Source organism: Pectinophora gossypiella, chromosome 8 (genome assembly GCF_024362695.1).
Source record: "Pectinophora gossypiella chromosome 8, ilPecGoss1.1, whole genome shotgun sequence".
Lineage (NCBI taxonomy): Eukaryota > Metazoa > Arthropoda > Insecta > Lepidoptera > Gelechiidae > Pectinophora > Pectinophora gossypiella.
The window spans coordinates 12,212,048-12,238,260 of NC_065411.1; the positions used below are offsets into that span (position 1 = coordinate 12,212,048).

General features: G+C 37.9%; 2 protein-coding genes across 3 annotated transcripts in view; both read left to right on the forward strand.

Annotated features, from left to right (window-relative positions):
- Positions 1 to 12,696: 12,696 nt before the first annotated feature.
- Positions 12,697 to 14,242, forward strand: LOC126368676 (uncharacterized). Its single transcript, XM_050012770.1, has 2 exons — positions 12,697 to 13,118; positions 13,929 to 14,242. Exons 1-2 carry the CDS (start codon positions 12,756 to 12,758, stop codon positions 13,932 to 13,934), a joined length of 369 nt encoding a protein of 122 aa, XP_049868727.1. The 5' UTR covers positions 12,697 to 12,755; the 3' UTR covers positions 13,935 to 14,242.
- Positions 14,243 to 23,127: 8,885 nt separating this feature from the next.
- Positions 23,128 to 26,213, forward strand: part of LOC126368661 (uncharacterized) — a 121,467-nt gene continuing 118,381 nt past the window's right edge. For both annotated transcript variants that reach the window (XM_050012753.1, XM_050012754.1), the window contains exon 1: positions 23,128 to 23,274. The gene's annotated coding sequence lies outside the window, so the exon portion shown is untranslated. The remainder of the gene's footprint in view (positions 23,275 to 26,213) is intronic.

Below are 26,213 nucleotides of genomic sequence, written 5' to 3' on the forward strand. Positions count from 1 at the left end.
GTGCCGATTGCAGTAAACACCATCTAATTTTATTTTAAGTTATAACTGACATTTACTTATTCGCCGAAAAGAAAATGGACGCGTCGAGAATCGACGGGCATAAAATTTATGGAACACACGTCAATTTTAGGCAGAAAAAACAATCCTCTCAAAATTGTATATTGGTCCGATATTAGGTAATAATCAAAATTAAGTTAACAGCTCACGTCAAACGGGTTGCATATCAGCGAGTTGCCTATTTTATTCGCCCGGGTTATTCATTCATTCATTTTAGAATTTACATCTGTCAATTATTGTTTGTCCCTTTCCTTTTCGGTAGATAAGAAAATGACAGGCATAACTTAAAATAAAATTAGGAGGTGTCTGCAGGAATCAGGGTCATTATTAGGATAATAGGAAAAAAACTGTAGACAATAATAAGGTAGAAAAAAAGCTCGGTCTCGGCAATAAGGTAATGTTACATACAGGCTCAAGCTACCATTATATACTTACCGTATGGTTCTCATATGGTAAGTATATAAGTATATGGTGGTATGGTATGGTATATGGTATGGTTCGGTGTTATATGGTGCTTACGACATCGTATCAACAGTGGCTGCAAGTTGTCTTGATTACTTGTGGCTCTGCCCACCCCATTAGGGATTACGGGCGTGAGTTTATGTATGTATGTATGTATGGTTCTCATAATCAATCTTAGAGTTTGTGTCACATTGTCTTTTGGTAATTAATAGGTTTATCTATTTATTAGTAGTTCACCCCGAAATATATTGCGTACTATGTCTGTACTTCAGGGAAACTGGTTAAATCTATTTTACAATGTATCTGCTTGCGAAATGGTGCTTAACCGTGAACCCATAGGTACGCAATCTATAACATTTTTTATTATACATTTTGTTACATAGTAAGTATTGTGAAATAACGGAATCCACGCTTGAAATTCAAAAGTCATCTTTCATCTAAAGCTCACCTTTGTTAACCACGGACATGACCTAGACAAGATAGTATAAAAACCTATTGTGGCATAAAAACCTTCAGTAGCACTGGCTCTACAAAATTCCAGAGACGTTCTCGATTAGTCATTTTGCCAACCATTTTTTGCCGAGCAGATTCAATTTTCTACTAATGTGCTGTCTAATAGATGTAAACGACACGCAACCATGAGAGATTTTGGGACTAATTGAAGTGAAATTTGGCAATGGAGAGTTTATTATATTATATTACATAGGTGCTGAGCATAATTTGCGATGAAAATTCCATTAGCGTCTAATTTAAATACACTTAGGGTGCTTTTAGTGTCGTGCGGATTTACTCACGCACGCGAAATTGGCACGCATGCGTTGCACCCGCAAGTTAAGTTTATTGAAAACCATGACAACAACACATGAGGGCGCGGGATGGCAGTACGTATGCATGAAATTTTACGCATGCGAAGCAATCCCTGTTGCGTGAACTAATACGCGTGACGCTAAGGCCCCTTAAATATAATACCTTGTAGGTTCTTGTATAGAGATTTTGCTATTAACATTCAATAGTAACTTGGTAGTAAATACTTATATAGTAAGAGTTGCGTGTAGGATCTGGGTCTAAAAGCAAAATCATAATTAGCTAGCTTAAAAACTTATCTAACTAAGGGATCATGATAAAAGACGTGCTTAATAATAAAATTCAAGGTAAGCAGCTATGTATCTATCAAACGCGGTTCGTTTTATGTCTCTGCCTGCGCGCACGCGTTTTCCTTTAGGTAACGCGAGGGTAACGCTGATAAGTGGCAGACCAAGGAAATAAATGGAAGAGCTTTTGTAAGGAGGTAACATTAAAGTTATTATGAATACCTACTTTGACGGGCTTTTGGCTTTTTGAATTCAAATATAGACAGGTAATTGTCAAAGACAATATCGTTTCAAGTTTTGCAAATCAGAATTACGATTTTTACCTAATTTAAAATTTCAACATAAATTATTTCAGTTTATATTTTTGATAACAAAATTGGCATGCCTGCTGTATTTTCTAAACTAAGAATTACGACCAAAGGGAAGTGATTTGTTTCTAAAATGCATGGGATTTTTACCAGTGTTCTGTGGTATTTGGAATTCTTCTCGTTCGTAGTCGTGTTGATACTATTCTTCTGTTTCTTCTTGTATTTGGCCCAGAAGAATTATGCTTGCTACATCCCCAGATTTGATACAAGGAGGAAGTAAGTTAATTTATATAAATATTATTATAGTCATTATATCTAGTTTAGCTGCTGATCTTTAGAAACCCACCGAGAGATTGTGCCCTGAATCATCAGGTGGCTGCAAGTAAAAAAACAGATTTGTAACCGATAGAAGATTCCCCCTCGATTTGCACAGGTATTTCGTTTTCCGAAAATCCGGTAGTAAGTAGGATTCTAAACTACACTTACTACTACTACACCTACTTACTACTTACTTACTTTATTGTTTTTAATTAATTAATTCCTAGACGTTGGTAGCATACACAATACTCAATTAAATAAATTATTACTTATAATCTAACTTATTTTTTTTTAGTAACCCAATCTTATCACACATTACTAACTCACACTAATATATAACACATATACATCCTCGCGCACATACACACACCCTCACCCTCTTTCACACATTGGTACACAAAACACACCCCCCCACACAGTCATTTCACATACAATCCCTGTTGGTATAATGTTTATAAGCTTTTGTTTTTTTTTTTTCCTATTATATTGAGCCACAGTTCGAACCTGTTTCAATTTAACTACTTATGTATTTTTTTTTTCTATGTAACACGTGGATAGCTATAATTGGCCTCTGAATGTGTATTACTAACAACCATATAATGTAAATAATTAGACTAAGGCTGTTGCTTTCCCAAATAAAATAAATAAATAAATAAATAAACTGCACCGTATTATTTTTCTCTATGACAGTAACTAGGTACCTATAAAAATATGTCCTATATAATTATCTATGTTCTGGCTAATCTTGAGAACCATTGAATGGATTTTGCTGTTACTGGATATCTGCATTTCTCTATTAGGGCTTCAGGGTAAGATGCTCAGGTGAAGCCGGGTCGAGTTAGTAACATAAAATCTCATGTGAAGCTTACTTTATGTAAAAAAAACTTATATATTTCGTGGTATTAAATGTGCTCCTCTAGTTATTAAATAACTTGTAATGAACACTTACATTAATTTAAAAGATGTGTTGCTGTTGCAGTTTCTTGTCATTTCTTCTCAGCCATAACACCTTGCGAAATGACGTAGATTCAAAAATGTTATATACCTTCGACAAGTTTATCTAATGATAATTACGTTGTATAAATGATTCTGATTTCAGATATCATCTTTGCAAATTATTTTTAATTAATTACTTTGTTTTAAGTGGAGAAATAAACGTTTTATTATTTTATTATTATTATTAACTTACGATATTTATTGACCTTGCAGATACTTGCTGGATGGTACTTGGTTCTTACAAGAATAACTATTGATGGAAGCAAAGGAGAAAATACTGATGTAAGTATAAACCTTTAATTTTTGACTGTTTTTTTGACGTGACTTATTGTAGATTTGCCGCAGATGGTAACTACTTGGCCGGACAAATGGGGGGCGAGGGCTCTCACCCGGAGTATAAACCGATTACGTACCTAGACACGCCGCAGGAGCCACGACATTCTGATGTAATTGTCTCGAAGAAAACCCTGATTTCTTTCAATTCATTTCAATCCGGGTAAAAAATTAGACCAGAACTTTTTGCTTAGATTGAAACAGGCGTATCTATTGCGAGGTTTTCTTAACGAAAATCACGTCCAAATGTGATTTTTCAAAAAGGCGCTCTATGGTTTTCACCATGAGGGGACGACATGCGATTGACATGCCTTATGCCTCCTGTTCTTATTATCGTGTGTCAGGGGTATTACTGACTCGCCAAAGGCCCCTGACATGGCTCATGTAACGACTACATACTTACATCAGCAAGTAGTACCCGAGACCAACAGCTTAACGTGCCTTCCGAAGCACGGATCATCTTACTTTCGGACAATCAGGTGATCAGCATGTAATGTCCTAACCAAACTAGGGATCACAAAGTGAATTTTGTGATATGTCCGCCGGGATTCGAAAACGGGGCCACCCGGGGCCTCCGGATCGTGAGCCCAACGCTCAACACTGGACCACAGAGGCCGTTGTCAATCCTGTGGAGATTACGATTTATGTAAGAATTCTTCCAGACACAAGACCCCACTACCGAAGATCAAGATAAAGGTCCGCTCCCCGAAGCAGCGGCCAGTATGCTGCGACCTGGGCTGCATCTGGTTCTGCCGTATGTTCTTCAGCATCACCACCATCGCGCTCTGCTACTACTTCGCCTACCGCCTCGTCAACAACACGAAGCTCAAGTTTAGCCTGTTTGTTGCCTGATTTTGAAGCGCCTTAGTGTCTAATTTTGTATGTGGTATTTTCTTTTCTTTGTGTACGCAAGAACTTTTTTTTTAAAGTAAATTTCGGTGAGTCCTGAAACCTGTAACTGTCCTTGTAGGTAAGGAAGATACTTTGTTTTCTAATTTTGATGTGCTTTCGTCGAATTTTGGTGGTTACGGTATTTTTTGTCAGCAATTATAAGTATTTTAAAAAGTTACAGATTTCATTCTCAATATAATCTTATGTCACCAAAAGCTTCATTATACGCAACTTAAGATTGGCTGAGTGAGTACTAGTGCCTCTGCCTATTGCGTCAGGGATAGCGGGCGTGAGTTTATGTATATATATACATATATACATATATTATATATATGTATAATCTCTTGTTTATATCGTTATCTTGATTATACTCCATTATTGTTAGACATGATGTGATCCGCGAAGGTATACATCTTTCACTCGTCTCATTAAGACGTCCGATAATATTAGGTAAGTATAACCCACCTCCGACCCCCGTGGTCCAATGGTTGAGTGTTGGGGTCACGATTCGGAGCGCCCGTGTTCGATTCCCGGTGGGGACATATCTCAAAAATTACTTTGTGGTCTAGTTTGGTTAGGACATTAGTGGCTGATCACCAGATTGTCCGAAAGTAAGATGACCAGTGCTTCGGAAGGTACGTTAAGCCGTTGGTCCCGGTTACTACTCGCTGATGTAAGTATGTAGTCGTTACATGAGCCATGTCAGGGGCCTTTGGCACCAGGGTTTATGAGGTTGGTACTCCACCTCACAACGCACACGATAGAAGTAGAAGAAGGTACCTAAGTATAACAAACACAACATTCTAATTGATCATTTTAGCTTTAAAGTAACAAGTACGTAGGTTAAAACAAAATACAAAACGCTTATAAAAATAATAAAGAATAGTTACTTAAGTATCAATTGACGCTAATGCAGTCTAAACGAAAGTGAAGGTGTTTACCTACCAGTATGATAGCAGGTATAAGTGAGACGTCGAGGGATCATGCATGTCAGTTGCGAGATATCGATATGAATCGTGATTCAGTGTGATCCAATCCATGCTCACACTGATATTACCTGTCAAACGAAAGTTCGTTGCAGTTTTGATTTGCATACGAAAAATAGTGTTTTCTATCAAACGACACATACACACACATAAACAGCCTATATACCTTCCATGCTTCCCCTCCACCACGCTGCTCCAATGCGCGTTGGTGGAGGTGTTTTTACGGCTAATAGCCTGGACCAACGGCTTAACGTGCCCTCCGAAGCACGGATTCATCTTACTTTTTCGGACAATCAGGTGATTCAAGCCTGAAAAGTCCTTACCGAACAAAGCACAGTCTCACAAAGTGATTTCGACAATGTCCCCATCGGCAATCGAACCCGGACCGCCAGATCGTGAGCCTAACGCTCTAGCCACTAGACCACGGAGGCTATCAAACGAATGTCTGTAAATTTATTTAGAGGTTAGTTAAGTTGCAAAGGATTAACACGTTGACAGTCCCCATACAAAGTGTTTTGACTTCTTTGTAAGTCCCGCATATTACTTCAACCTTTGCTAAGTTACCCGGGATTCAAGTGGAGCCCTTAGTGCCAGGTACGTCGTTTCTTAGTGACCCATATATGGGTCACGGACGTATGAATCTAGTCCGTCATGACCCGTATATGGATCGCTGGACTGGCAATATGCACAGAAGGAACATACAACACGGGGGTACAAATTAAACAAAAGGCTACCATAATGATAAGGTAGCAATTTCAATCAGGATCAAAATAGCCGCTGTTAAATAGTTTACAAATTATATGCAGGTCGTTTGTTACATTTGAATTAGGTTTTTGGATCCATACAAACCCAAAAATAATTGATTATCTAAAATGATGGTCTGATTAATCATTAGGAGGAACGGAAATTACATCTATATGAATAATACTCGTACAATAATTGATAACATAAATGAAATCTTTATTATAAATTGTTCATGTAAAACAATTTGCTACGGTTCTTTGTTAACAACGGTCTGTGAATGCGTGATTGTGTTAGTCTTAGAAATATTTTTTTGAGATCATTTTGTTTTTATGCTCATCAGGGAACCGCAAATTATAGTTATTAATTAAGATACGGAAAATTATGCCTATGTTTCAGGGTCGAAATCATAGGTAAGGTTCATAATTATCTAAGACAACGTATCTACCTGCCCAACCACTTGAGGGAAACCACTGCCGTATTTTTCCCTATAAAAGTAGCATGGAAAATACTGCATCGACAAGAGCGTGGCTCTTAAATTGATGATGATGAACGTATCTACCTACATTTGTATCTACAATTTACTCACTTTATTTGCTGGACTCATCAACCTCCTGCCCTCCTTCCACTAAGAGGAGTGAGCACAACATGTATTCTTAACAATACTTTATAGTGAAAAAGTAATATACGTGTATTATTCTCGGTTATTACTAGAAATAACTCCACTATTGTGAATAATAAGGAATAATACCACGGATAGAACGGCAATTCTCCGCTCCCCACCAGTTGCTGAGCTAGGTTTACCTCACACCCCTCGGTCTTACTTTAGTCTTCAATCGTATGGGCGTCAGACGACACACACACACTGTCTGTGTAAAACGAGGCTTTTTGTACCAATTAAGAAACATTCAATTTATCTTTATACTTAATTGGTAAATTGTCGTATTCGCGATTTATTGTCTATGATTAAAAACATTTAATTGCTCTTATTTGGTTATATTACCGTTATATTATAACTTGTGTTAATAAGACGAACCTAAAAAGTAAAAGTTTTATTTCGCTAATCGAGTTTCATCATCTTTTATGGGTGTACTTATATTTCGATTTACATAACATTACATAAGCTTTCGACTATATCCCAACGGGGTAGTCAGGATGGGGTGGAATGTGGTGGAGGTACATCCATCGGATGGTGAAATATGTACCCACACCTCAGTTAAAAGTGCACTTTAGATAAATGCAAGTCCAGTGCCGGGGTTTGAACCGGCGCTCCCCGTTTGAGATGCCTACAGGACCACAGTCACTACTTTGATTTAAAAGTATCCTTTACAAATATTACTCGGCGTGTGCCTAATAGGTAAATGTGTCAAAAGGTAGGTAGCCATGTTGCTATTTGATTTGCCCGGGTTATTAATTCTTCATTTTAAAATAAATAGCTATCAATCATCGGTCCCTTTCCTTTTTGCTGGATGAGAAAATGACAGATTTATTAATATAGAATTAGGTATCTGCAGGAATCAGGGCCACGGTCTATTATATATCTACCTAATTTAAAATAAAAACTATACAGCAGCCCCAGATTTAGTACAAACCTATACCCGGTAATGTATAATACGTACATACCTACATAAGATCACGCCTATTTCTTGTCGGGGTAAGCAGAGACCACGGAACTCCACTTACTACAATACTGACACACCATCTTCATTTCCTCCGCTCTCAACAAAGACATGAAGTCTTTGTTCATGCATGTTCGCCGGTTTAGAGAACTCTTCACCTGGGCTTTCTTTAAAACTCCTGGATCTAATCGCGATATGTACGCCTACAGCTTTCCTCTTCCAACTCTACCACTTACACTCTCATCATAAATATTTTTCATAAGTCTACTTTCATTCATTCTCTCTAAATGTCCGAACTATCTAAGCATCTCTTTCTCAATTCTCAATACATAATGACTAATGATAATGAATAGAACAGTCAGTAAATATTTTACTTAAGTAAGTAAAATAAAACATGGTAGCGCTTACGTTTGCATTTGTTATACTATTCCATTAGCCTGCGCCTGGGCTTACCATTTGCTTCGAGTTGCCGTGTTCGCAGTTAATTCTATCGCCATTTACATTTAACAAATGCGTGTGAGCATTAGTCTGTGCTGTTTTAGTTATTTGTATACTAACGGGTCCTGAGTGTTTATCCGGCCAAAAGTATCGTTATCTTCTTTTCTCGTGTTTGTTGTGAGGTAAATGAGGAAGTATGATAATATAGATATAACGGTACTGATTTCAGCAGACCTTTTAATTTAATTTTAAGATGTGGCGGACCCAACTAGTTGGCCATCTAGTTCGGCCCATATGCAACAGATGGCGCCACCATTCAAGAACGCAGCCCTGAAACGCGATATCGAAGTTTACACAGCGAGACGTATATACACAACTTCCAATATAACACTAGTGGATCGTCGATCCCTAGTCACACTACCAACTTGTGGCTAGCGGGGTACTATGCTCAGTTCGGTACCCTGAAAACATTGGCGGCAGCGCACCCTCGCCGCCAAGAAATTATACCAGCTGTCCTTTTCTTTACAGTCGAAAAGTAAGGGACGGCCAATCGAAGGCTAAAAACATTTTTTTTTATTTATTTTATACTTATACAAACTTATAAACTAAAAACAATAAATCTCACCAATAAACCCCAAATGATACTATACATTGTCAAAAATTCGAGGTAAACTTACCATAGACTTACAATTTATTCACGCATTGTACTTATTTGATAGGGTTTTTGTAAGTACTACGCCTAGTGTTGTCCCACAACTGTGCATAGTCCTCACATTCTCATATATGGATAAGCCCACGTTACACTTCCTTGTACAATGCGTGTTAGAGCGATTAGGTCTATTCTCGATGATCCATACTAACATTATAATAAAAAGTAAATAAGAATACGACAGTACGGCTCATCACCTATCACGTTGGTGTAACAGAAAACTCGGTGAGGTGTGGGTATTTAGTTCATCATGCGGTGGATGTGCTTTTGACTACCCCGATTGGGATATAGTCGTGAGCTTATGTTATGTTATGTGTAAAAAAAAAACTGCCTATATACGTCCCACTGCTGGGCACAGGCCTCCTCTCAATCAACCGGAGAGGGTATCGAGCATACTCCACCACGCTGCTCCTCTGCGGGTTGATGGAGGTGTTTTTACGGCTAATAGCCGAGACCAACGGCTTAACGTGCCCTCCGAAGCACGGAATCAACTTACTTTTTCGGACAATCAGGTGATTCAAGCCTGAAAAGTCCATACCAAACAAAGGACAGTCTCACAAAGTGATTTCGACAATGTCCCCATCGGGAATCGAACCCGGACCTCCAGATCGTGAGCCTAACGCTCTAACCACTAGACCACGGAGGCTGTTGCAAGTAAATGATAATTAAAAACCGCATTATTTTGCTCGCTGAATTCAGATGATTCCGCAAGATTTCGCCCACATCTGACTTTATGAAGCATCACAACATAATACATAGAAGCAGATTTGATTCACTTGTTGCACATCTGATGAATACTTCAAGTACAATAATTCAAGAACTTGATTGTGTATTAAGATTTCTATCGATGAAAACCAAAACAGTGCCAACTATATTTATGTTTTCTGAAGACTGAATGTTATAATTATAATTGAAGTGAAGTAGCGAGGAGAAGTCGTAAAACTTTACTGTTTACGGCAAAATGGCTGACAAACTGAGTTGTTCTAGCATTATTTTCATTTCTTAGTAGATACATAAACTTGCGCCCGTAATCTGGAGATACAATCCTTCAGTTTGTGTTTACGATGTACCCGGGAAGATAAGTCTGAACGCGTTCTATGTTTTTATTCGCTCCCCGTCCAGCATTGAAGCATCTTCATTTCTTAGTAAGTACATCTAATTAAATAATAAAAAGATAGTTGGAGGCTTGTTCACTGATTGTCAGGGAACTAGACTGTGTCACGCGACAAGCGAGGAGAAAACTGTTTATCTTGTTACTTGTGTTATAAATAATTTGATAATATCAAACAATAGCTCTTTAATTCATAAAGTTTCATGTCTTTCGTGTAAACACAGAAAACATAAAAAGAAACGTTCGTTTCCAATGATGGACTTTTCAGGCTACATTCCTCAGAAACAATAAAGATGGCGTTGTACGTACAGTTTTTTCTTCGTTTAACCTTCTAATTTCAAGGATAGCAGACATTTATGCATCTTTTGTCTTTGTTTTTGGATGTACGAGCAAATGATGATCCTTTTTATTACACTATGCGCCAACATCACATGTCCCCCTTTTTCTACGGATTCCCAAGATACAGGCTCCGCCTAGTTTGGGAACCTCTGTTCATTTGGATATATTTTTAATATAAGTACTCATCCTATTTTAGAATTGTAGCGTTGACAGCGACTCTCCCAAAGACACCTACAAAATACTAAAAAATAATATTCGTTGTTTTCTTATTTTCTAATTTTAATCTAGCTGGTTTCATTATTAAAAAAAAATCCGAATTTATGAAATGCTGAATTTTTTCCGATGAATGTACTATACAAAAAAAATCGCGCGACGTCAAGCCACTCGCCGTAAACAGACTCGCCGTAGCGGGAATCGCCTTTCGGAGAGTCGCTGTCAACGCTACAATTCCTATTTTATGTGCCTTAAACATTTTTCAAAAAGCAAACAAAAAACATTTTTCATTTTCATTTTTCACACCTAGGCACAATAATGTACATCTTCCGCCCTTTATTATTCTGATCAAAATAAATAGAAGCAATATAGGTAGCAACATAATTCTATAACATAATATGAGGCAAATATCAAGCAACGATTATTTTTATATATGCCTCTGCCATAACAAAGTATTTTGGAATAATTATGTACTCGAGTAATGAGAAAATAGGTAATTAACACGTTAAAGTTGTACAACGCTATTTACATTGTTTTTGGCGAACGTTGCCTGGAAAGTTTCTCCCTATTTATGAAAAATACATCGACTTCGAAACATCGTGTATTTTTTTATATTATTATAGCAATGGGTCGCTCAGGAATACGACCATTCTGCCAGTGTCGAACATCGTGTAGGTTTCGAAGTCTCTAGAGCTTTCTGACCTTACATTGAACAATCCGAGATGGCGCTGTATCCAATACTACACAAAAAAAAACTATAAAACGGGTAACCGTAACTAATTCTCAGGCTGAAAGAAATACGGCACTACAGTACGGTAACATTAATGATATTATATCATTCATTCTTTTCATGTGTTATTTGCGTTATATAGGTAATTTTATTTTTATAGATGTGATACTACCCTTACAGCACTTAAGTTGCATTATTTACTATGACGATATCCAGTAGTAATCCGTATTCATGCGTCTTGACCTAATCGCTGCAATTTGCTCGCTCTTAAACGCATTATTTTGTGATTATGTCAAGCAACATTAATAGTACTTACTTAGTTTCATTAAATAAAAACGAAGTCTCTAGATATGCTCTCGTTTCATTTAGTACTCGTATGCTGGTTCAACAGCTGTCTAGTATCTATTCAGAAGACATAGGTTCTGTTTTATGCTGTGGGTCAATGAATTGGCTTTTTCATTATATCTTCATCACATTAACGTTCCCACTACTGGGGCACGGGCCTTCCCTATCGATGGATAGGGAGATCGGGCCTTAAACCATCACGCGGGCCCAGTGCGGATTGATGGTTATTAACGACTGCTAATGCAGCCGGGACCAACGGCTTAACGTGCCAGCCGAAGCACGGAGGAGCTCGAGATGATTTTTTTTGTGGTCAACCATCCTATGACCGGCCTTTGCGAAAGTTGCTTAACTTCAACAATCGCAGACCGAGCGCGTTTACCGATGCGCTACCGAACTCCTCGATATCTTAATACTAACCTACTAAATATAGGTAAGGCTTAGCAATACCCTGCAAAATTGTTTAAAACAATTTGTCTGCAGGAATGAATCAGTACTGGTAATACCTACGTAAGTACAATAAGTAGTTTTAAGTTCAGATAAGAGTAAGGAGGAAATGCTGCAAATTTTTGTAGGCACGTTAGGAATAAATGTGTCTACACTCAGCGGGATCCCCTGTCTGGGAGACATAAGAGTGATGCAGAGAATTAGATCTGAATTTGTTCTACTGAATTATCCTGAAAACAGAATTTGTTCCGTTAAAAAAACGGAAATACAAAGTTTTCTAACCGACCTTCAGCCAGCGGGATATTTCCCAAAGTTAAGTCTGATGAAGTATAAATTGTGTTAGCGGCATCCCCTACTCATATGGCAACACCGACGACCGAAGCTATATAAGGACGCTCCAGCCAACACTTGCCCCTCTTTTTTTTTATTCTTTCGTTCGAAGCGCGCGCTCTTAAGATTACGTTCATTTCTTTTGTAAATTATAATTTTGTAAAATATATCCGATTTGTTTTGTGCCGTGTTTAGTGTCGTTTTTTTTAAAATAAATTTGTTTACACCTCTAAAATCAGAAGTGGGATTCGGAGGCCGTTATAGCCGACAAATGCCATTCCTGGTTTCTTCATAATGTCAAGTAGGAAACGAGTAGCACCGCGAGAGCGCGCGGCTTCGCCTCATCCAAATGTAGGTAGCCTGGCGGCCACTATGGACGCGATTCTCAACCGCCTGGCCACGTTGGAGCAGCGCGCCAGCACTCCCGCGAGCGAGGCGCCTGGCCTTGCGATAACGCAGGCGGGACATGTGGGTGGAGAAACCGCGCCGCTTGCGCAGACACGTGGTCGCGCGCTGGCCCCGGTTCCCGAGACGAGCATGCCGCCGCCTCTGTCGGGTGACGGCCGCACCGCCAGCCCTGCCAGCTCCGCTACATCGGTCGCAGCTACACCGAGCGCAACGGAGCGCCTGATCGAGGCCCTGAGATCCATCCAACCGGTGAGATCTAACCATTATTATATATCTGATTTCGATCCTACTGTTCATGATGTCAATGCATGGTGTGACGAGATAGATCGTGCCTGTTCACAAAACCAGTGGGACGACAGGGAGTGCCTAGCCCGTGTGGGGTTATCCCTAAAGGGCGAAGCACGCCTCTGGCTACGTGAATGGACGAGTGATGACCGTACTTGGTCGAATATCTTGGCAGAACGATTTCCAATGGTCAGGTTAGGCCGAGCATGCAAAAAATTGACGCACTTGTCAAATCTCCGACCCCGGAAACCTGCTCTGCCTTCTTTGATTGTAAGCATTATCTATCTGCATGTTTATTCCCCTATAGGTGCCCTTTCGGTAGCTGAATTGTTTAACTTGTCTTAAGTTTTCTTGTGGTACGCTTTGTCCAGCAGTCACCAAACCATTCGATATGTCCAGTACTGAGTTAAGCGATATAATTTACACATGTAAGTCCTGGAAGGCTATGGCATAAGGCATTGTAGCACCGTGTAAGGCCTTGGTAGGCATCGGTTGCGATATGAATCCCGTGTAAGGCCTTGGTAGGCATCGGTTGCGATATGAATCCCGTGTAAGGCCTTGGTAGGCATCGGTTGCGATATGAATCTCGTGTAAGGCCTTGTGTGGCATAGAGACTGTAGGCAGGACCTCGTATGTATATAACGTGCGAAGTTACAGATTGTGTGAGGCTTCGTGTAACGTACCTACCTTCTTACAACAGCTCACAGCGATTAGCCAAACAACAAGACTTGTATAACGCTTGAAATAGAATTAACGTGTGGCTATTCTCCCCAGGTGTAGAAGACCCGATTGTGGAGGCAGTGCCAGAGCTACGACAAGAGCCACAGCCGGGACCAAGCCGCTGTGCGCTACACCCAGGCCATAGGCCAGCCGAGGAGAGCAGCGACGACGCAGCTCCGTCAGGAGAGGCCGTGTTAGCGGCATCCCCTACTCATATGGCAACACCGACGACCGAAGCTATATAAGGACGCTCCAACCAACACTTGCCCCTCTTTTTTTTATTCTTTCGTTCGAAGCGCGCGCTCTTAAGATTACGTTCATTTCTTTTGTAAATTATAATTTTGTAAAATATATCCGATTTGTTTTGTGCCGTGTTTAGTGTCGTTTTTTTTAAAATAAATTTGTTTCCACCTCTAAAAATTGGTATTAACTTTTAGATCTGTATTTATTATGTTCAACAAAACAAAAAAAATACTTCTGACGTCCTTACATCAGCTACAATCAAGCTGCAATGAAACCTCCAGCCAGCGGGATATTTCCCAAAGTTAAGTCTGATGAAGTATAAATTGGTATTAACTTTTAGATCTGTATTTATTCTGTTCAACAAAACAAAAAAACTACTTCTGACGTCCTTACTTCAGCTACAATCAAGCTGCAATGAAACCTCCAGTCAGCGGACTTTTTCTCTCACAGCTTCAATTTGTACCTGATACATAGTTTTTTTTTTATATTCTACTCACATAATATCTTTCAAATTCTATACTTTTTAATTTAAGCACTAGATGTACGAATAGGTAATTTAAGTGAAATTATAGTCGTAAATAGGTTATTTTTTATTATTTTAGTGTAAAAGTTACAAAAGAATGTCATTGAGAGAAAAAGTCCGCTGACTGGAGGTTTCATTGCAGCTTGATTGTAGCTGATGTAAGGACGTCAGAAGTATTTTTTTTGTTTTGTTGAACAGAATAAATACAGATCTAAAAGTTAATACCAATTTATACTTCATCAGACTTAACTTTGGGAAATATCCCGCTGGCTGGAGGTCGGTTAGAAAACTTTGTATTTTCGTTTTTTTAACGGAACAAATTCTGTTTTCAGGATAATTCAGTAGAACAAATTCAGATCTAATTCTCTGCATCACTCTTATGTCTCCCAGACAGGGGATCCCGCTGAGTGTAGACACATTAGGAATAACTCTATAAATAAGTAATAATATTATAATTATATAGATATTTGCACACCTGCTTGCCGATTGAATACATGCACTGTATAACTTAGAATAATAGATTACTATTTTAAGTTATACCTGTCGTTTTCTTATCCGCTGAAGAGGAAAGGGACGGGTAATCGACGTCAATTTTAGGCAGAAATCTAAAACAAGCCTCTAAAAATTTTACATTGGCCAATAACCAGACAGAATTACGTTGACAGCACACGTCAAACGGGTTTCATGCCAGCTAGATTCCTATTACGGGTTATTCATTCATTTACTCATTCATTTTAAAACAACCAGCTGTCAATCATCAGTCCCTTTCCTTTTCAACGGATAAGAAAATGACAGGTATAACATAAAATAAAATTAGACGGTGTGTACTAGAATTAGTACCACTATATGATTTATTATACAAGAATATGGTCCTAGCCATAGAATAAGGAATAATACTACGTGTAGAACGGCAACTCTCCGCTCCCCACCAGCGGCTGAGCTAGGTTTACCTCACCCCCCTCGGACACAGTTTAGTCTTCAATCGTATGGCGTCAGAGGTTACATGTCATGTGTGGTGTCTGTGTAAAACGAGGTTGTTTGTATGAAGTTTCCGGGGTGTACAAGGCTTTTTTTACGTGTATTTCTTTTTTAATTTACGTTTTTAGTTCGAGACGGATGTTCTCACGCTATTTCGTAAGTCGGGTAGTCTTTTGATTTTCTTTACTTGCTTAGTCCATATAGTCATAGGCCAAGATCTAACTCTTGGCCAGGTAGGAATTAGGTAGGCCAGAAGTCTTCCAAAAATGACGTATTCACATTATGTTGGTCCGACAACTTTTACGTCATGTCTAGAGCGCTAAATACTTGCCAGAAGGTATTCTGTATTCCTTTATAACTCAGCAAAAAAAAATAATAAAAAAAATACTATGTCTAATAATCATCTCCCTAGCATTATCCCGTTTTTCACAAGATCCGCTTACCTAACCTGAAGATTTGACAGGTCCGGTTTTTTACAGAAGCGACTGCTTGTCTGACCTTCCAACCTGCGTAAGTAAGTACCAATAAGTACCTAGTATTATTTTTTATTCTATGGTACTCATAGGTATATCTCAGGTTGTTGTGGTTAATGTGCCATTAATTTTAAAGCCCTTCTAATACTTAAAATGTTACAAAGACGGTGAGAAAAACGAGCCGACCACTTCACTTGGGAAGGGTTAAATGTAAAGGCAATTTACAGCAACGGATGGAAATATAAAATTAACTTAAAAAAATGTAATAAAATCTTTAACCCATTTACGAACGAAACCAAACAGGTAAATATTTCGTGTGTTGACTTATTCACTTATTTAGCTTATAAGGTAATCGGTTCGTAAATGACTTTATATAAGTAGGTATCTTTAATACCTTAATAAATAAGTAAGTCGTTTATTTTATTTTATTATTTTATTACCTAAGATTAACCTTATAGGTTAAGGCCGCTTTTGTCCACATTAGTTTTATGTTTTTTTCTTGTAAATGTAATAAACTGCTTATTCATTGATACTAAGTAGGTCAATAGAATCCTGGCTCGGTATGTCATACATGAATCATTCTACATACATACATAAACTCTTGTCCGTAAACCTTAACGGGGTGGGCAGAGCCACAAGTAATCAAAGACAACTTGCTGCCACTATCGATATGAAGTCCCTGAGATGGATATACTATGACGAACCTTATGAAGTATTGTATTCGGTAGGTTTTGAAAACACTCCCAAGTATTATTTTTTTTATTTTACCTTTGATGGGTTTGCTTTTGGCCCCAGAATTGCCCGAAGGCATTGACGAGGCTTAAAATGGAGCGAGCTCGCCCAAAAGGTGCCTGTTCACTCTGGCCACGACAGCACCCATCATCTTTTTCAGTCATTAAAAACATGTCAACAAAACGCACCATCGTTGTGCGTCAACTACAAACTAACAAATCGCAAAAGACGTCAGTTTCTTTTTAAACCGCGCGCCGACTTTGCGTGTAAACGTCCAAGAAAATTTTGTATTGGTGTCGCTCATGTAAGTACCTTTACTATCTCCATTTATCAATTTTTGCGTAGAATACACGCCACGAAAGAATCCTGCCGATTGCAATGGATCTAAAGAGACTAGTCATAATAATTCTATGCAGTTGGCGCGGACGCTACCTATTCGTCTCTTGTCATCCCAGGCGAAGATAATTTCCATTTGATGTAAATTTCGACATTCATTAGGACAGACGATAACTCAATCAAACGTTTTTGAAATACCAAATAAAAAATTAAATATAGGTAACACAAATAAGATCCTATGGGTTCATAACGTTTCAATTTTTTTCGTCGTCTGCGTACGTACTTTCGTAAGTTACCGTAATATCCAATTGATTAGGTATTGTAATGTGCATACTATTTCAAAATTTAAATATTTCATACTATTTACACAAAACATATATTTCATTACGTACGTAAATACAATTCGAATTAGGGTTTTGCAAAATATTCGGAACATTTATATTATATTAAGTATGTTACGAATACAATTATTACTAATTTAAACAGTCAGGAAGGCGGTGAACTTTATTATGGACTACCGTTACGTTTAGATAATTATGCTACTGAATTTCAGACATATATTGACTTACATAATTATATGTATGTCTCCACTAACCCGCAGTGGAGACGCATGATGGAGTATGCTCTATAGCCCCTCCGGTTAATTGAGGGGAGGCCGGGCACAGCAGTGGGACGCATAGGCAGTTTATGTAATGTAATTTCCGTCAAAGATTTGAGACGGCCTACCCCAAAGGGAATCCGATATGATTGTATGTATATGTATGATGTGTATGTCAATGTATGGCTGGCTGTATGGATGTATGTAAGACCCTATGGAGTCGCAGCTTTATGGTCAACGAACTTGGGCACTGTACATTCTGTTTTACAACCTGGTTATAAATACAACTAGGTGCTCCTGCATTTCTCAAGGAATAGCGTCTTACAGGATATAGTAGCTGTAAACCAGGTTCTAATAAAACTATCAGCGTCCATACAATCAACAATGTGCACCCTTTATGGGAATTCTACATGCAATCTGTTTTATACGGGCGAAATTAGGGCCTTTGAAGGAAGTGAGGATTTATCTTGCGCATACGCTGGTAACTACGACAAGTGTGCAGCTCGTCCTGTCATAATTATCGTAATGTGTCTACATACTATAACTTTAAAACATTGTGCGTATTTTGTGCTTCGTGGTGGAATATACTCTGTGCAACATCATCTCCCTAGCGTTATTCAGTATTCACAGGGTCCGCTTACCTAACCTGAAGATTTGACAATTCAGGTTATACAGAATCCGCGAAGGGAAAACCAGTCCAATACAGGTTAGGCTGCATACCTCCGAAACGTATTTCCCGGGATTTATATCTTCAGCGGCAGTCGATAAAGCAGCAGTAGTGCTACCAATGTTAGTGCACCTAGCGATCCATCAACAAACAGCGCGATGCGCAGTCGGTCTTGGCATTGTGGGTTTCCTCACGATGTCTTCCTTCACCGCTGAAACGTGATAACACAAGACAGTATTTCCATACAAACTCCAAAGAAAACTTTCGTTTTGACGTTTCGTAAAAAGTATCTCATTTGACTAGGCTGTCAAGTAGCCTGTTATAAACGCAATTCTCACACTCATTTCCCCCACACTCTCAGTTGTATCAAAAGATAGGATTGGACGCTGCATTATAATTATTATGCTCTTTATTTTAACAACTCAAATCAAAGCAAACAAACAGCCAGTTGATAATTATTTAAACAATAAAAAGTTATAAACTAATTTATTTATTATTGTAATTATGAATAAAAAAGAAATGGAACTGGTTCTGCAGCTTATCTTCCCGGGCATGTCGTAAAGAACGTCAGGAATTTTAACTTGACAGACCAGCATGGGCGATGAGCTGATTACCTATCACTAAACAGAAATCAGAATCATTTATTCAACATAATTATCATGGATACGTCTGTGGTGTATTTCCGAGCTTCGGAAGGCACGTTAAGTGTTGGTCCCGGTTACTACTTACTGATGTAAGTAAGTAGTCGTTACATGAGCCATGTCAGGGGCCTTTGGCGGCTCAATAGTAACTCTGACACCAGGGTTGATGAGGCTGGTATTCCACCTCACAACCCACCCGATAAGAAGGTCACGGATAAACTTTTTGAAGGTCAATTTAACATTTTAACTAACCTAACCTATATTGGGCTGGTTTTCCCTTCGCGGCTTGGAAGGTCAGACATGCAGTCGCTTCTGTAAAAAACCGGACCTGTCAAATCTTTAGGTTAGGTAAGTGGACCCTGTGAAAAACGGGATAATACTAGGGTGATGATAGAAATAGTGTCTTGTGACGTCATCAATAAAAGCAGTCAAACGTCGTACTCATTGTTACTTAGTTCATAAATAATATTCCAACATAAGTCGAAAAGTAAAATGAGATTGATTTTTGATCATCTAAGATTGGCTTCTATTTCTTGATTAGCATTTTATCATTTATCTTTAATCCAGTCAATGAAGGTAGTTTCCTAGGTCAAAGATAAATTACAAAATTCTGATTACTAAATAAAGACAGATCTAAAGGTGACAAAACGTTTCAAGTTATTTATGAATTTTAAAAATTTTGCGCGACATTTTGTCACTTTTGTCTACGACGTCACATGTTGCTTTTTCATACAAATTCCATACCTAGTAATTTCGTGTTTTGACGTTTAAGAAAGTAACTGATTTGACTAGTTGCGAACTACCCTATTGAACAGACGGTACGTGCCTACCTACGTAGAGCCACTCATTATAAAGAGACTCGCCGTAGCGGGAGTCAACGTTAGGAGATTCGATGTGTAAGCCATATAATTCGAATAAAGAATAAACTATTCTAGGAGATGGGTCCGTATAGAGATAATATTCACGACAATTAAGTTGTATTTCGCTTTACTGCCAGGACGAAGTGATCCGTAGCCTATTTCTTCGAATGCTCGACATTATAATCATCCTTAAGGAATATGTTCTGTAGTCTAAGTTTTCCGTTTTTGTCATGTTTGAGGTCTTTAGTGGCTCAGTAATAACTCTAAGGGTTGGGAAAACTGTGTGTTTACTTTTACGAGTATATCCACAATAACATGTTGATAAGTGATATGGTCACTTTACTCGTGGCTAGAATATATCTTGGGAAATGTATACATAACATACATAAACAGGCTATATACGTCCCACTGCTGGGCACAGGCCTCCCCTCAATTAACCGGAGGGGGTAAGGAGCATACTCCACCACGCTGCTCCAACTCGGGTTGGTGGAGGTGTTTTTACGGCTAATAACCGGGACCAACGGCTTAACGTGCCCTCCAAAGCACAGAATCATCTTACTTTTTCGGACAATCAGGTGATTCAAGCCTGAAAAGTCCTTACCAAACAAAAGACAGTCTCACAAAGTGACTTCGACAATGTCCCCATCGGGAATCGAACCCGGCCCTCCAGATCGTGAGCCTAATGCTCTAACCACTAGACCACGGAGGCTGTTATTGCTGTTATGCTTCGGAAATGTATACTTACTATTAAATGTATAGAAAGGATCGAGAGGAGGAAATGAAAGCTATTAACGCATGTTTGTAGGTTCTTCAATATTAAATATTTATAGCTCTATATATGGTTGGTTAGGTAATATATTACGTGTCTATGACAGCATATATACGTAGTTATGCATCATTGGGGACGAAAGGAAAAGTTACTCTTTGGTTTTAATGGAATAATACCATAATAACCTTTGTATTTAATTAATACAGATAGGAGCCGTTGTGGCCCAGTTGGAAGAAAGCTAGCTTGCTTGACTGTCACTGTGAAGTCACTGTGAATCTCAGCACCAGTCAAAAGCAATTATTTTCATGTACTCGAGCTCGTGTTTTGATTATTCCCCCGCGGAGCCCGCGAAGACCGTGGACCCCGTGAAAAATGGAAATACGTTATCGCGCGCTCAACGGCGAAGGAAAACAACATGAGTTAACCAACATTCCCCAGAAACACGTTTCAGAGGTAGTTAAGTGTCCTAACCTGTATTAGGACGGTTTTCCCTTCTGATAGGAAGGTCAAACAGGCTTCTGTAAGAAACTAGACCTATCGAATCTACAGGTTAGGTAAGCGGACCCGGCGAAGAACGGGATAACGCTAGGGAGTTTCTGAGTATGGAAAAAATATATGTTTAACCAACCATTTCACCGTGATGTCGGCCTCTATGGTTGACCTGTCCAGTGGTTGAGCGTTGGGATTACGATCCGGAAATCCCGAGTTCGAATCCCAGTGGGGACATATCCCAAAAAAATCCTTGTAATCCTTAGTGTGGTTAGGAGATTACATGCTGATCACCTGGTCCGAAAGTAAAATGATCCGTGCTTCGGAAGGCACGTTAAACTGTTGGTCCCGGTTACTACTTACTGATATAAGTACGTGATCGTTACGTGAGCCATGTCAGGGGCCTTTGGCGGCTCAATTACCCTGACACCAGAGTTGCTAAGGTTGGTCACCTCTTAACCCACACGATAGAAGAAGACCATGATATCAGGTTTAATTTCCAAAATACGAATGTTTTGCCATTGGCAAGAAAGAAGAAGAATGAATCCGTATTGTCTATAGATAATGAGTCACTTTTGTTAGAGCAAAAAGTCACATCAGTCAGTCAACTTCTATGAATGGCTTGCATAAAGAACAGGATAAGTGTCCTGCTATTGCTATTTTTTTATTTTCTCTCAGTCTATGCGTGTGTTAAGTCAACAACTTTTAATATCCAGTCTAAGTAAAATCCCGGAAGAGTAAGTGTTTTGGAATTTACTACTTAGAATAAAACTAAATTATATATTTTACTTACTTAACTCTAATTAATAAAAACCTTAGAGTTGTATTTTAGTATATTGAGAGTTCGTTACTTCCGAAATAGGATTTTCTATAGTGACATTTGTTTTTCAGTAAGTAGAACTTCTATGAATGGCTTGTATAAAGAACAGGATAAGTGTCCTGCTATTGCTATTTTTTATTTTCTCTCAGTCTATGCGTGTGTTAAGTCAACAACTTGTAATATGCAGTCTAAGTAAAATCCCGGAGGGTTTCCTATATTAAAACCTGGCTAGTTGAAAGTCCTTTTCGAAATAATGTAAGCCACTTTAGCTTAGATTATACAGGGTGTTAGTGACATCGTAATGAAAACTTTGATTGATGATACAGACCATGATTCAGAGTTGATATCAAGTGGAATTTTCCGTCGCAAAAGTATGGAACTGAAAATAATAAAAAAGACAGTAATCAACTCAGAATCATGGTCTGAATCTCTCTTTCAGTATCCGTTACGCTGTCACTAACACCCATATGTAGTCGTATGGCTACCTACACGTACTTTTATACGGGGTGTAAGTGACATCGTAACGAATACTGAGGGGGATGATTCTGCTCATTATTGTGAGTTAATATTAAATGGAGTTTTCCATCGCAAAAGTTAAAATTTCAATTCTATAGAATTGAAAAAAAGGTAATAAAAAAAACTTTAATTTTAATTTTACGACGGAAAATTCCACTTGATATTAACTCAGAATCATGTGCTGAATCATCCCCCTCAGTATTCGTTAGGTACGATGTCACTAACACTCTGTATATTATGTTAAGAATTTTTTATCTTTATCTAAAATTAACTAGAATATTCTGAAAAGTTAATACTCGACACGAGATCAGCTCTCCCCATTTGTTTGTATTAGTGATGCACTCCAATATTCCCCAAATAAATTTCCCAGGCAGATGCTACGAACACGTATGCCTCCGAACGTACCATCACGAAACGTCAAAAGTACAAACCGTCATTGGATTTGAAGCGGTTAACGAGCTAACCTAGACAGGACTCAGGTGTGAAGCTTTCAGTGGGCAAACCTGTTCGCACCCTCGCCCTGCTGCGGATGGCGAAAGTGCGCAAAACCCCGTGCGCGCGAGCGTATAAACCGCCGGCGTAGCAGCGCGCGCGTCACTCCGACACAAGCCGCCGCGCGCGCGCAGACTCCGCGCACAGCGCATGATCGCGAAAAAAAAAACACGTGCATTACAGTGATTCGAAATACGAACGAAATTTTGTGACCATAACGAATCTATTGCTTTTTTGTGTGGTGTTCTCCTATTTTGAATTAGGTAAGTTTTTTTTTTCAGACATTCCTGAAAATTTTATTTCTTTCCTCTAGCTGAAAAATAAAATGTCGTGACGGAACTAATCTTGATGTTTCACGGTTAATGGTATAGCAAGAAAAGGTTGAAAGAAATATTTCGTAACAGGTAAAATATTGATATGATGAATATGATAGTAATTCTTTTTTATCTTTAGGGGTTGGTTTATTTATTAACAACCTAAAATAATGCGAATTAAAAATCCGCCCTTCATTCTGCAATTACTTTGAAAGTTACAGGGAGAAAACAATGTCCCAATAAAATCGTTTACCGGTTAAGTATTTTTTATAGTGTCGTAAAACAGCTGTAAAAGTTAGTTATACTATATTAATAATTAATTAAACCTGGATTAACCGTTAAACTGTATAAGAAGGTAATTATAAATATAAAGTAATTTAACGGTTAATAAATAGTAAATAACGATCAATCTTCACTACCTTCTATCACCCCTTAGTTATAAATAGATACTACAGGTTATTAGAGTTATTATTAGCACTAAGTAGTACCTCCTTAAAACTTAAAACGGTTATTCTGCAAGTTCTGTTCAAGACCACTTTCCTCTATTTTATGCACAAAGACGTCATTAAGTAGATAAGATTCTTGTGACCGTTTAAATTAATTATTTGACTAATCGTAATTTTTTTGAGTAAACTTGAACTTGAAAAAAATAATCTGCATAATACAATAAAATTTCTATTATAGAATTTATTTCTTATTTCGAATTTAACAAATCTTTTTTAACTAATAAAATTTATTTACTTAGAATAAATATAAAATTATATATTATATTTTACTTACTTAACTTTAAATCATGAATTTTATTTAGATTTCCTTCTTTACAAGGTGAGTAGATTACTTTCGAAATTGCATTTTTATAGTGATTATAATATGTTTTTCAGTAAGCACAAACATAGGTAGATGTGGTTACAGACATAGGTATATACATCAACTCACGCCCGTTATCCATAACAGGGTGGACAGAGCCACAAGTATTCAAATAAAACTGGCAGCTAATGTTGATACGAAATCTTAAGATGGATTATGCTATAATGTTAATAATTAATTGGTACACGTGTTGCGCACACTTAAACTGATTGGCATATGTAAACTCTTTGGAATGTTTGTCATTGATAAAAAAGTATAAGTATTTAGTAGCTATTGTAAATCCGAAGGTCATGGAGAACTGATGGACCTAATCGACCGATTTTCATGACATTTATGTGTGTATTTCAGCTGGTCATTCGATGGTTTAGATAGATTTATTAAATGGTGACATTATTTTTTTGCCGTGACATATTGTAGTTCTGCCGCATAATAAATTAACTACTTGGTCGGACAATGGGCAAGCGCAGGGGGCACTCACCTGGCGTATGGTGACAGGTCCATATAAAAATAGCTCCTTTAATAATGCTGGATTTTCTTCCATCATCAGCTCACATCCACGGGCTGAAACTGTCAGTCAAAGATCTTCAAGATTCGATAAGACATTATCTTAGTAAAAGGATGCCCGTAGTTAGTCACTTTACTTTCTTAATAGAATCAATTATTCCACATTCATCGTTACCGTTTTGGTGGTAATCGATTATAGAAATCGTTTTACGCACGATTCTGTGAAAGTGTCAGGCGATTATGGGTGCTGAGTTTCTGACATAGAAAGTGTAATGATTGGGAGTCTAAGGCCTATATTGGAGTGCATTTTTAACCGACTTAAAAAAAGGAGGTTATTTGTTCTCGCTCTGATTGTGTTTTACTTTTCCGTTTGAATCACACCAACTGAAGATCTGTATTTGTTACGGAGACATTACATCACGGAACTCTATCTATGTTTACCGTTATTTATATTAAGTTAGCTTGTTTATGCTTCTTTTTTAATTATAACGTTTTAATTATAATTACTGTGCTATAAATCGAAAAAGTTAATTAAACACGGTAAAATTTTGCGAGAAAATAAAATACGTCCTGTATATTTATATTATAACTGCAAAATTATTTATTATTTAGGTTTATGTAATATAATCAATTATTGACGATCACGTCTACATAATATTTTTTATTAGTTGTAAAGTAGAAAACTGATGAGTTGGAATAAAAATCGTAACTACTCGACCATAGAGCTACACGGACATCCGGCGGATCGGAGGGGAGTATGTAGTCATAGCGTAAATAGCTAGTTTTTAACTAAACAAGTCAAAATACGAAATTCATAATGGAATTTGAATGAAAAAGGTCACTGCGACGTCATAGAAAACTTATTATTACGATTCTCTTGAATAAAATTCATACTTAAATAAATTAAATAGAAAAAATATTTTTTTCCAATGAAAAATGTTTTAGATTTGTCTTTTTTTTAGTACTTAACCTATAATTAAATTTTTAACCCATCAATTTTGTAATTTGGCTTTCACTTAGGACAAAACCCATTTCCCGATATACCTAAAATTTTCTGCCAGTTTTTGCGGGATCTGTGGATAGAGAAGCAATTATCGATAATTATTATGAGCCTTGTCAAGGACCTTTGGCTGGCTTTTTTGGGGGTTGCTGAAATTGGTCATCCACCTCACAACCTACACGATACACGATACTCTTTCAATAAGTGTAACAAAAAAAAAACAGTTAATCCACATATTATAGTGAATAATGTAGATAATAAAGTGCATCTGCCATAGATCACGCGAAATATCGTCCGGGAGATAAATCGGTGGAGGCTTGAATAATAGAGTGCGCTAGCGGCGATAATATTATAGAATTAATCATCGAACATCGATACTACCCGAGATTTAGTCCCGATACGGAATAATGAATGAGTGTACATGTTTTAAGTCATTTATATTAATTGACAATTCGCGCACTCATGCCCAGTGGCGTCCATATCGATTAAAACCATATTAAAACGGTCCTATTACACA

What these genes read in the sequence shown, in the direction of transcription:
- LOC126368676 (XM_050012770.1), top strand. Translation starts at nt 12,756, where the DNA reads ATGTCAAGTAGGAAACGAGTAGCACCGCGAGAGCGCGCGGCTTCGCCT.